Source organism: Ovis aries, chromosome 3 (genome assembly GCF_016772045.2).
Source record: "Ovis aries strain OAR_USU_Benz2616 breed Rambouillet chromosome 3, ARS-UI_Ramb_v3.0, whole genome shotgun sequence".
Lineage (NCBI taxonomy): Eukaryota > Metazoa > Chordata > Mammalia > Artiodactyla > Bovidae > Ovis > Ovis aries.
In genome coordinates this window covers 225,329,407-225,342,462 of record NC_056056.1, presented here as the reverse complement: position 1 = coordinate 225,342,462, position 13,056 = coordinate 225,329,407, and the positions used below count along the sequence as shown (strand labels likewise).

Below are 13,056 nucleotides of genomic sequence, written 5' to 3'. Positions count from 1 at the left end.
CCCCTGGGGAGCCCTCCTGCAGGTGGGGCAGCAAGACCCTGCGACCTGGCCTCCCTGGGGTGGGGGGACCCAGGGTCAGGGTTAGAGTTAGGGAAGTGTGGCTGGGGCTTCTCCCTGAGGCCTCAGACCTGACTGAAGACTGGGAAAGGGCCTGCCGGCTCCCCTGACCTCGCCCTCCTGTCCCCAGCCTGCAGTGGAGCTGCCCACGTTCCAGGGCTCCGACTTGCTCGTGGAAGGCGTGGGCCTGAGGAAAGCCAGGAAACAGATGCCAGTGATCCCCAGCTTTGACTTTGTGCCTCCGCTCTCGGACATCCATCTGCTGAAACAGAGGTGCCCCTCAGCCATGCTGGACCTGGCCCGGGGACACCCACCCATGGCCCTGCACCAGGAGTTGAACCTGAAAGATGGGAAGGTACCTCCTTGCACCTTGCCTGTGCACTTACACAGACTGGTGGAGAGGAGTGCTAAAGCCAAGAGTGGCCACAGGGCGTCCGGCGGGAAGGTCGAGCTCCCCTCCTGCACCTCTCAGCACTCAGACAGTAAGGCCCCCCGCCCCGCTCTCGCCAAGGCCGAATCCGACAGACGCTCGGATCCAGACTCATTACACACGCACCCTCTGCCATCCGTGCTTCCGAGTGTGAAGACAGCGGAGGGTGCTCCGTTTCAGCCACCCAGACCACCAGGTACAGTGCGGAGCTTGCGCCTGTGCGAGCCTGGGGTCTGTATCTTCCAGGGCAGGGCAGGGCCTCTGGTCTGGGCACTGGCCTGAGCTCGGAGCACCTGGGCCTGGTCAGGTTGTCAGGACAATGGGGGCCTGCTGCAGCAGTTCCGGGGCCCCCTGAACACCAAGTGCCCTGCACAGGACCAGCTGGGCGACAGCCTTTGCCCCTCTGCCTGGGGGATGTGGTACCAGTGAGGGGCTGCGTTGGAGATTTGAATAACGCTGCCTGCTGGGGGCAGGTGGTGGTCGGCACAGGGCCCGGTGCTGTTTTCTGAAGCTTCTGATGGAACAGTCCATGTGTGGCCCAGGAGCCTGTCCTGGGGGTGGGCTTCGAGCACAGGTAGACAGATGTGGGCAGTCCCAGGTCTCTAGGGGTGGGCTGTCTGCAGCCCAGAGCTGTTTCCAGCGGTTCTGGCACCCACATGTGGCCGAGAGAGTAACTGCAGCCATGGCCCCGCCTGCTCCGTCCCAGGTGCACCCCCTTCCACAGACTCACCAGGACACTTGCGCCTGCTGTGTTTCCGCCACCCAGCTGGGTTCTCAGTGTGTCTCTCTCTCTCTCCCCAGCACTAACAGCCTCTCTGCCATCTGTCTGTCTCCCTGCAGATCGTAAACTCTCAGGGGCTGCGTTCTTGCTGCACCCCCACCCCCCAGGCTGTGCTGGACAGCTCGCAGATGCTCAGTACATGCGCGAATCGCCCCCTAGGATCACCAGCTCCAGGCACGAGGAGCCAGTGCTTTCAGAGCTGGCAGGGCCCTCGGAGGCCACGTCCAGTCTCACCCGCTTTCCGCACTCCGTGTCGTCTGGCACCGAGGCCCGTCAGCCCTGCCACTCAGCAGCTCACCTCTCCGTGAGGGCAGTTCCCACTTTTTTTCTGTAATACACTGTGCTTCCTCCAGGCATCTTCCTAGGAGTGTGTCAACTAGACACACACACCTTCAGCCTAAAAAGCAGTACTAGCTGCTGTAGCAAAGTCCCTCAAAGTTGGTGGCTCAGACCACATTTTTTCGGAAGACCAGAGGTCCAAAACCGCGGTGTTGGCAGGGCCGGGCTCTGGGAGCCTGGAGAGCCTGCTGCCTCTTCCAGCTTCTGGCGGCCACTGGCAGTCCTTGCCCCTTGGCTTACGGACACGTCATGCCAGTCTCTGCCCTGCTTCACACGGAGATCTTTCTGTGTGTTGCTCTGTCCAGAGTTCTCGCTCTTTCAAAAGGACAGCAGTTGTTGGGTTGGGTCTCACCCTCCTCTGATGTGACCTCATTTTACCCTGATTGCATCTTCAAATAGGTCAATTCCAAGAGTCCAGGTGGCCGTGAACTTAGGGGGCGGGTACAGTGGGCACTGAAAGCACGGCCAGAGGGACCGCGTGTTGACCAAGGTCATGCTGAGCCTCGGCTCCCTTTGGTGCCAACACTTGGTGCTGACGGGGGTCTTGTTCGCCTCCGGAGGAGGTGATGGTGTGCCTTTGCTTTCTCCTGTTTACTAACAAAAGGGCTTGTTTTCAGACACACACCAGCCATCTAGGTCTCCTCTCCTGCAGAGCGGGTCTCGGTCTGATTGTCCTTAGGATCACAGATCTTTCTTGCTGGTGTAATCTACTCTCGGATTCTCCTCCTTTTTCAGTTGACTTGTGTGGCAAACACTGTCTCGCACGCTGTGACTTGTCTTTTCGCTCCTTGATGGTAACTTTGGATATAAAGCCACGGTGTTGTTGTACTTCAGTTGCTTAGTCGTGTCCAGTTCTTTGTGATCCCGTGGACTGCAGTCTGCCAGGCTCCTCTGTCCATGGCATTCTCCCAGGCAAGAATACTGCAGTGGGTAGCCATTCCTCCTCCAGGGGATCCTCCCGACCCAGGGATCAGACTTGAATCTCCTGCACTGGCAAGCTGTTTCTTTACCACTGAGCCACCACGGAAGCAAAAGTCAGCTTAACTTTTAATGAAGTCCAGTTGGTCAAGCTTTTCCTCCAGGTGGTGGTTTTTGCGGCTCGTCTCCTTACCCCGAGGCCGTGAAGACCTCCTCTTCTGGGAGCACTGTTGTGGCTGATACATTCCTCTCTTGAGCGCTCGGGAGGCAGGTGGTGGGAGAGGGAGACCCCAGTTCACCACCGCCCCCCCCACCCCTGCTCACCTGCAGGCCCTTCTGGGCTCTTGGTCGGCTCCACTGGTTGGTTTGTCTGCTCTGTAGCTTTGCCGAATGTCTTCATGCTGGTCAGACAAGTCCTATAACCTTGCTTCCCTTCCTTGAAAATGGCTGGGCTATTCTTGATCCCCTATGCTTCCATTCAAGTTACAGGATTAGGTTGTCAAGCTCTACCAACATAATTTTTGCAGTTAAAATTTTTTAAATGTTTATTGATATTAAAGCCATCAGTTCAGTGAGAACTGACTTCTTTACGTTATTGAGTCTTCGAATCTATGAATGTGATATACCTACTCATAAATAAATCCTTTAATGCCTTTCATAAGCTCTTAGATGTCTTTGCCATGGTATTGAGCTTTTTCCTGTTGGATTTAGACTTACATATATTTTATTTTGTATTCTATTTTAAATAGTATCAAACTTAAAAATATTTTCCTACAAATTGTGGCTGGTTGACAAAGAAGAAATTGATTTTTGTGAGTGGATTTTTTTTTGAAAATCCAGCTATCTGGCTATCATTTCTATGAGTTCATTAATATATTTGAGAATTGTATTTTTAACATAGACAATTATATCGGCTAGTGAGTTTTCCTTTTCCCTGCAACCATCGTAGCTTCCATGTCTTTTTCTTATTTCATTGACTGTAGGACCGTGCTCACCCATTCACTTTTCTCGTCCCATTGGGTCGCAGGCACACGCATCCTGATTAATAGTGCTTCTTGGTTCATGACATAGTTGCATGGTTCGTCCTCACATGGCCTACTTTTATTTAGACCATTTTGATAGTGTAATTAGAACTTGCACACAGGTTTTAATTTGGGTTTTAATGTGGCCAAAGTTATCAATCTTTCTTTTAGTCAGTGTTATTTTGACTCAAGGAATTTTTCCTTACCTTGAGGTTTAAAACTTTATTTACCTACATTTACTACTAAGAGTTTCAAATTTTGTTTTTGACATACAAGCCCTAATCCATCTGGAGTTGACTTTTGTATATGTTGTGAGAAAAGAATCAAATTTTATTTTTGTCTGTGTAGATAATTTTTCAATTATTTATCGAAAAACTCATTTCTATCTGCTTGTGAAAGTAGTGTTGCACGTGTGTATGTGGGTGTGTATTCCTGGGGTCTCTGCTCTGTCCCACTGATGAATTTGCCCCCCTGCCCCAGGGCCACACTGTCTGTGTTTTCCGGTGGGACAAGTTTCCTCTCTGCTCGTCTTTGTAAGAATCTTGGTCGTTCTTGACCTCATTCTCTTCTATATAAATGTCATAACTGTTTTATCAAGTCCAACAAAAATCCTGTTGAGATTTTTGTTGGGTTTGCATTGAATTCGTAGATCAATTTGGGGGAAATGGATAAATTAATGAAATCACATCTTGTGTTCATGAACAGAACGTGTCTCTCCGTTGACTTAGATCTTTATTTTTTATTTTTTAATATTTACTTCCATTCATTTGCTTATTTGGCTGTGGGGTCTTAGTTGCAGCGCGCAGGATTTTTCAGTTGCGGCATGGGACATCTAGTTCCCTGACCAGGGACTGAACTGAGCCCCTGCATTGCGAGCTCGGAGTCTTAGCCATTGCACCGCTGGTGAAGTCCCTAGATCTTCTTTAAATTTTAGAATTTCCGCATCAGAGAGTATATACATCGTCCATTTGATTTTTTGTTACTTGATATTCAGATACTACTGCACACAGTGCCATCTCTCTATATAAATTTTCTCACTGTTTCTTGCTGGTGCATAGGATGGAATTGATTTCTGTATTTTAATTTTCAATCTGCACATTTCTAGACTCTGCTGTTATTTCTGAAAATTTGCATGTTTCTTCTTTTGAGTTTCTATGTATAACTGTTCTACTTAAATAATTATATCATATGCAAGTTCAGTTCAGTTCAGTTGCTCAGTCGTGTCTGACTCTTTGCAACTCCATGAACCGCAGCACGCCAGGCCTCCCTGTCCATTACTAACTGCCAGAGTCCACCCAAACCCATGTCCGTTAAGTCGGTGATGCCATCCAACCGTCTCATCCTCTTTCGTCCCCTTCTCCTCCTGCCCTCAATCTTTCCTAGCATCAGGGTCTTTTCAAATGAGTCAGCTTTTTGCATCAGGTGGCCAAAGTATTGGAGCTTCAGCTTCAGCATCAGTCCTTCCAAAGAACACCCAGGACTGACCTCCTTTAGGATGGACTGGCTGGATCTCCTTGCAGTCCAAGGGACTCCCAAGAGTCTTCTCCAACACCACAGCTCAAAAGCATCAATTCTTTGGTGCTCAGCTTTCTTTATAGTCTTTTTTCCATGATCCAGCGGATGTTGGCAATTTGATCTCTGGTTCCTCTGCCTTTTCTAAAACCAGCTTGAACATCTGGAAGTTCACAGTTCAGTATTACTGAAGCCTGGCTTGGAGAATTTTCAGCATTACTTTACTAGCATGTGAGATGAGTGCAGCTGTGTGGTAGTTTGAGCATTCTTTGGCATTGCCTTTCTTTGGGATTGGAATAGCTTTGTATTAATGTGTCCCACTTCAATCTTTTTGCCCCTAATATCTTGTCTTATTGTATGTCTAGGACTTCCTACATAATATTTAGCACCATTGTTGAATTCCTGATTTTAAAGGGAATGTTTCTAACATTTTCTCATTTATAATGACATTTTCTGTAAGTCTTAACAAAGCTATAGATGTGATATATATAAATGTATGCATACTCCAGCATGTTAAAGTAGTTTATTTCTAATCTTTATGAAGAATGTTTACTGTGAGTGTGTAATGAATTGTCTCAATTTTTTTGCATCTATGAGGTTATAACTTTTTTCTTCTTATTAGGATTAAAATGGTAAATAACATCAACAGGTTTTCCTTTTTCTAAGAAGTTGCCTATAGCACCTAACATCAATCAATTTTTTAATGTTAAACCAACCTTGCATTCCAGGAATGATCCTAACTTGGTCTGATGTTGAATTTGACATATAGGGCTGGTTTTGCTTTCTTGCATGTAGTTAAAATTGATTCTCAACTACAGTTTATTTACATTTTTTCTAGTTCAGACTATTACAAATAGTGCTATTGTGAACAATCCTGAATTTGATGAACATGTATTATCTTTCTGTAGGAATGGAATTTCTGGGTCAGGCATTCAACTTTGGTTGGCACTCCCAAGGAATTTCCCAGGAATGTATGAGTCTTCCAGTTACTCCACCGTCTTCCAACAGTAGATATTCCCTGTCCTTTAATTTTAGCCATTCTAAGATTTGGCACTTTCACTGCTGTGGGCCCAGGTTTGATCCCTGTGGCACCCCACTCCAGTACTCTTGCCTGGAAAATCCCATGGACAGAGGAGCCTCGTGGGCTGCAGTCCGTGGGGTTGCAAGGAGTCGGACACGACTGCGTGACTTCACTTTCATTTTTCACTTTCATGCATTGGAGAAGGAAATGACAACCCACTCCAGTGTTCTTGCCTGGAGAATCCCAGGGACGGGGGAGCCTGGTGGGCTGCTGTCTCTGGGGTCGCACAGAGTCGGACACGACTGAAGTGACTTAGCAGCAGCAGCAGGGAAATAAGATCTTGCAAACTGCCTGCATAGTCAAGAAACAAATTTTAGCACCTTTTAATATTGACAGTGCAGCTCAGCATACTCTTGAAAAGGATCTTTTTGTATTTGATTTGACGGATTTTCCTGTAACCTATTCCTACTGACTTCTAGGAGTTCTTTATATATTCTGGATACAAGTCCTTTGATGGGTATATATGTTGGTATATATATTAAAGATGTCTTTTCTCATTCTGTGATTTGCCTTTCAGTCTCTTAATAGTATCTTTTCATGCACGTAAATTAATTGCAGTATACTCCAATATATTGTCTTTATGATTAGCAATTATGTTTTCTGTTTTTGAAATCTTTGCCTACCTCAAAATCATAAAAAATAGTCACTTCTGTTTTCATCGTCAAGTTGTATGGTTTCACCTTTCACATTTAGAGGTGTATTCCACCTGGAACTGTTTCTGTGTGCCGTGACGGTAGGAATCAAGACTCTCGGGTTTTGTATGGACTTTCAGCGGACGCCGTGTGAGCGCTGCATCCGTCATGCTGCGCCGCGCTGCCTCCGTAAGACAGGTAGCTGGCTGTGTTGTTCTGGCTTCGGAGTCTACCCTGTCCCAGCTGTCTGCTTTCCTATCTTTATCAGGTCAGGTCTCTGCAGCAATGATGTCGCAGAACAGACACACCTCCTCCCCAGCCTCAGCGGTGTTTCTTCAGCAAGCACCTGCTGCTCCCACACCTTCAGGTCAGCTGCAGGGGTGCTGGGCTCCACCAGGGAGGCTGAGCCAGGCTCCAGGCTGCGCAGCGAGCTCTGATCCACCCCACGTGTCTCTCCTCCTGGGCGAGCGGCTCCCCTGGGTGTCGTCTTCACAAGGCAGATGGTTTCCGCTTGAGAGGGCGAGTCAGGCACATCTGCCCAGTGAGTGAGGAAGGGCACTCCTCAGAGGGAGAGGGGGAGCGGAGCGGGCATGGTCAAATGCGCCGCAGGCCGCCTTCGGGCCGTCAGGATTCACCCTCCTTCTGTGAACAGCACCACGCGCCACTGCCCCTCCAACAGCCTCCTCAGCCACAGAGGCAGGCTCCGAGGCCGGGATCTCAGGATTCCACGCCACCCTTCTTCACCTGGACACTCGTGAGCCAGAGACAAGCCTTCCAGGCCGGGAGTCGCGTTCCCCTCCCCGTGAGCGTGGCTGTTGCTTGGATGCTGGCACAAGACACGTGACTCCCAGGTCAGAGACGAAGGCTCAGCACTCCTGGTGACTCCAGCCTGTCTGGGGCAGTCCTGCAGAGTGACGACCATGGCCAGGAGGCTGGCGCACACACGGGGCCTGCATCACGGCTGGGAACGGTGAACTTGGCCCACTCGTTGCTTTTTCAGGAAGCAGTAAGAAGCCTGGAAGGAGATGCCACCTCACCTGAGACGCGGCCCCGGTGAAGGCTGCTCGGGGCCTTGCTCGGCCAGACGCACCTCCAAGGAGAGCACAAAAGACCGAGAGCCCTCTACCAACCAGAGGCGCCTGCGTGCACGTGCGCGCGCGCACACACGCATGCACACACGCACACCCCAGAGTGGGCCTCGCACAGGGCGTCGAGCGCACCCGAATCGCCCCGCAAGACGCCACGGCCCCTTCTGTCGGGGAGGGGGACTCTGTGCCGCGATTAAACCCCTTGATCCATTTTCCGCGAGGCTTGGCTCTGCCCCGTCTCCCCATCGTCGTCCACTCCCGTGTTTGGTTTCAAGACGTATCTTTCTCTCTGTCCGCCTGGGACTCCGGGACCAATCCATGCCCACCCCCGACCCCCCCCCTCGACCCCCAGGAGCCTCCTGCCCCGCCTGCCCCTTCTGAGTGCCTGGCAGAGAGCGAGGCAGCCGCCGTCGGCCTGGTGGGGGCTGCACCCCTGAAGGTCCATCTCCCTGCAAGTGTCTCCGTTTTGTCTGTGGCTGGAGAGCGGATGAGAGCCAGGCTCCCCAGCGAGGCTCTGCCGGCTCCGCGGTGCTCCGCCCCCTGGATTCTGCCGCCACCTCCTTGCGGGCCGCCTCCCCCCCCCGTACTCAGGTCCCTAGGCTTGGCCACCACACGGAGGGGCAGGACACCACTGCTGCCCTGACCCTGGCCCTCCCTCTCCCGGGGCCCACTTGGGTTCAGGGAGGCGACTCTGCTGGGCTTAGGCGCCTCCTGCCCGTCGTAGGAGTCAAGCTTTCTCCTGCAGCCGCTCGGAACGAGCATCCTCCGGGACTGCTCGGGGTGCACCCATCCTCGAGAGTCGCTCCAGAGAGGCGCCTGGCTGTGCCCACAGGGCACACGTGGCCCCCTGGCCCCAGTGCCACCACGAGTAGTGTCGCTGTGGCTGACGTTTGCCTCGGTGTCAGTCCCGCTGGGAGGGGAGGGGGTCAACCTCCTGCAGCCCCCCGGCCTCCACCAGCTGGTTCCCAAGCCCACAGCGCCTATTAGATGCTGTTGAGAGGACCTCCGCGTGTGTCCGGGCGGGTCTGCGCTGCTGGGACGGCGCGTGGTGGAGCTCGAGTGAAGCGAGTCATCGGGGTCACGCCGCTGCGGCCGAGGCGGGCAGGCGGCCAAGCTGCACTTGCTTCCAGGCTACCGGCCGGGCTCCCGCCAGAACTGCAGGATGCTCACCCCGCGTCGCTGGCTGCCTGGGGCGTGTTTGTCTCGCGACAGCCAGGCAGCCGGGCCAGCATGGCCCGCCTCCACCCCCGGTCCGTGGGTGGCAGCAGGTCACGGGCTAGGCCCGGCCAGCAGCAGGGGACTTCGCTCTGCACAGTGGCTGTCTGGGCCCTCGGGTTCCCATGTGTGTGTTAGGGTCAGCCTGTCAATCGCAGGAGTAACAAAACAGAGAGACGCAGAGAAGGAAGGAGCGCTCAGCCACTCAGTTGCGGGCGACTGTGACCCCATGGTCTGTAGCCTGCCAGGCTTCTCTGTCCATGGAATTTTCCAGGCAAGAATACTGGAGTGGGTGGCCTTTTCCTACTCCAGGGGGGCTTCCAGACCCAGGAATCTAACCCGCGTCTCCTGCCCTGAAGGCGCATCCTTTACTGTTGAACCACCTGAGGAGCCCAAGGAAGGCTGGGGGAGGGGGAGCTGCCAGGATTTTGACTGGGGTCGCCTTGACTCTGCAGAGGGGAGAACGGGTGTCTTCCTTACGCTGAGTCTTTGGAGGCAGATCCGATCTGCTCCTTTACTGAGGCTGCCTCTCGCGCGCTCTGGACCATGCTTGGCGGCGTTTCAGGGCAGCAGTCCGGCACACCTTCATCGCGTTTCTTCTCTGGCTGCTTGATGCTTTCAGTGCCGCAGAGCAGGGGCCTGGAGAGCGGGGGCAGTGCTCTCTGGAAGGCTCCCTGTGCCCCTTCCCACTCTGTCCTCCCGTCGTGTCGGCTCTCTGACTTCCAGCAGCCTAGGCTGTGCAGCCACGCGTGGACCCCCCAGAACACGCTCACCCGTGCCGGCCTCTGGCCTGGGGGTGCCTGGACTTCTCATTGCAGCGGCTTCTCTCGCTGCGGAGCACGGGCTCTAGACACGCAGGCTTCAGCAGGTGTGCACAGGCTGGTTGCTCCGCAGCACGTGGGATCTTCCCAGACCAGGGATCAAACCCATATCCCCTGCACTGGCATCCGGATTCTTGCCCACTGTACCACTAGAGAAGTCCCACGCTTAAGTCTGAATCCGTGCAGCTTTGAAATAAGTTTTGAAAAGCAGTAGCTAAATTATCTGATGCTGTTTCCTGCCCAGGATCTCCCGGACTGTTCTGTCTTCTGAATTTCCTTTTACATTTTAGAATCAGCTTGCAGATTACTACAGAGACAGCCTTGAGGGAATCTGACTGCAGTCGTGACAAATCTTTCTTTCTTTTGCCTTTTCATACTGTTCATGGGGTTCTCAAGGCAAGAATAGTGAAGTGGTTTGCCATTCCCTTCTCCAGTGGGCCATATTTGTCAGAACTCTCCACCGTGACCCGTCCGTCTTGGGTGGCCCCACACGGCATTGCTCATAGTTTCACTGATTTAGACAAGGCTGTGGTCCATGTGTGGAGAAGGCAATGGCAACCCACTCCAGTACTCTTGCCTGGAAACTCCCACGGATGGAGGAACCTGGTAGGCTGCAGTCCATGGGGTCGCGAAGAGTTGGACATGACTGAGTGACTTCACTTTCACTTTTCACTTTAATGCATTGGAGAAGGAAATGGCAACCAACTCCACTACTCTCGCCTGGAGAATCCCAGGGACGGAGGAACCCGGTGGGCTGCCGTCTATGGGGTCGCACAGAGTTGGACACGACTGAAGCGACTTAGCAGCAGCAGCAGCAGCAGCAGCAGTGGTCCATGTGATCAGTTTGGTTAGTTTTCTGTGATTGTAGTTTTCCTTCTGTCTGCCCTCTGATGGATGAGGATAAGAGGCTTATGGAAACTTCCTGATGGAAGCACTGGCTGAGGGGGAAACTGGGTCTTATTCTGATGGGCGGGGCCATGCTCAGTTCACTTCAGTTCAGTTGCCCAGTCGTGTCTGACTCTTTGCAACCTCATGGACTGCAGCACACCAGGCTTCCCTCTCCATCACCAACTCCCAGAGCTTGCTCAAACTTAAGCCCATCGAGTCAGTGATGCCATCCAACCATCTCATCCTCTGTTGTCCCCTTCTCCTGCCTTCAATCTTTCCCAGCATCAGAGTTTTTTCCAGTGAGTCAGTTCTTCATATCAGGTGGCCAAACTATTGGAGTTTCAGCTTCAGCATCAGTCCTTCCAATGAATATTCAAGACTGACTTCCTTTAGGATAGACTGGTTGGATCTCCTTGCAGACCAAGGGACTCTCAAGAGTCTTCTCCAACACCACAGCTCAGAAGCATCAATTCTCAGCGCTCAGCTTTCTTTATAGTCCAACTCTCACATCTGTACATGACCACTGGAAAAACCATAGCTTTGACTATATGGACCTTTGTCTGTAAAGTAATTCTTCTGCTTTTTAATATGCTGTCAAGGTTGGTCATAACTTTTCTTCCAAGGAACAAGTGTCTTTTAATTTCATGGCTGCAGTCACCATCTGCAGTGATTTTGGAGCCCCCCAAAATAAAGTCTGTCACTGTTTCCACTGTTTCCCCATCTATTTGCCATAAAGTGATGGGACCGGATGCCGTGATCTTCACTTTCTGAATGTTGAGTTTTAACCCAACTTCTTCACACTCTCCTTTCATTTTCACCAAGAGGATCTTTAGCTCTTCTTCGCTTTGTGCCATAAAGGGTGGTGTCATCTGTGTATCTGAGGTTATTGATATTTCTCCCGGCAATCTTAATTCCAGTTTGTGCTTCATCCAGCCCAGCATTTCTCACGATGTACTCTTCATATAAGTTAAATAAGCAGGGTGTCAGTATACAGCCTTGATGTATTCCTTTCCCAATTTGGAACCAGTCTGTTATTCCATGTCCCGTTCTAACTGTTGCTTTTGACCTGAATACAGATTTCTCAGGAGGCAGGTGAGGTGGTCTGGTATTCCCACCTCTTCAATAATTTTCCATAGTTTGTTGTGATCCACACAGTCAACGGCTTTGGCATAGTCAATAAAGCAGAAGTATATGTTTTTCTGGAACTCTCTTGCTTTTTCTGTGATCCAGCAGATGTTGGCAATTTGATCTCTGGTTCCTCTGCCTTTTCTAAATCCAGCTTGAACATATGGAAATTCTTGGTTCATGTACTGTTGAAGCCTGGCTTGGAGAATTTTGAGCATTACTTTGCTATGGTGTGAGATGAGTGTGGTTGTGCAGTAGTTTGAGTGTTCTTTGCATTGTCTTTCTTTGGGATTGGAATGAAAACTGACCTTTTCCAGTCCTGTGGCCACTGCTGAGTTTTCCAAATTTGCTGGCATGTTGAGTGCAGCACTTTAACAGCATCATCTTTTAAGATTTGAAATAGCTCAGCTGGAATTCCATCACTTCCACTAGCTTTGTTCATAGTGATGCTTTCTAAGGCCCACTTGATTTTAGGCTGCAGGATGTCTGGCTCTAGGTGAGTGATCACACCATCGTGGTTATCTTGGTCATGAAGATCTTTTCTGTAGAGTTTTTCTATGTACTCTTGCCACCTCTTCTTAATATCTTCTGCTTCTGTTAGGTCCCTACCGTTTCTGTCCTTTATTGTGCCCACCTTTGCATGAAATGTTCCCTTGGTATCTCTAATTTTCTTGAAGAGATTTCTAGTCTTTCCCATTCTGTGTTTTCCTCTGTGTTTCCAAATTTCTTTGCATTGATCACTGGGGAAGGCTTTCTTATCTCTCCTTGCTATGGAGACACCTCAGTAAGTCTTTAATCCAATTTTCTGTTGATGGGCGGGACTGTGTTCCTTGTTGTTTGACCTGAGGCCAACCTATGGTGGAGGCAATGAAGACGATGGCACCTCCTTCAAAAGGCCCCATGCAGACACTGCCACACTCAGCGCCCCCGACCCTGCAGCAGGCCGGCGCCGACCCACGCCTCCCCAGAGACGCCTGGACCCTCCCGGGCAAGTCTGGGTCAGTCTCCTGGGGGTCGCTGCCCCTTTCTCCTGGGTCCTGGTGTGTACCAGGTTCTGCGTGTGCCCTCCAAGAGTCTGTGCCCCCAGTCCTGTGTAAGCTCTGTAATCAAATCCCATTAACCTTCAAACTCAAATTCCCTGGATGCT

At 51.2% G+C, this 13,056-nt stretch overlaps 1 protein-coding gene across 1 annotated transcript in view; it reads left to right on the top strand.

The window, feature by feature from the left end:
* Positions 1-6,688, top strand: part of TTLL8 (tubulin tyrosine ligase like 8) — a 35,960-nt gene extending 29,272 nt beyond the window's left edge. Inside the window, exon 12 of the mRNA XM_042247908.2 lies at positions 188-6,688. Within this exon, the coding sequence (XP_042103842.1) occupies positions 188-769 (582 nt within the window). The 3' untranslated portion in view covers positions 770-6,688. The remainder of the gene's footprint in view (positions 1-187) is intronic.
* Positions 6,689-13,056: the final 6,368 nt, after the last annotated feature.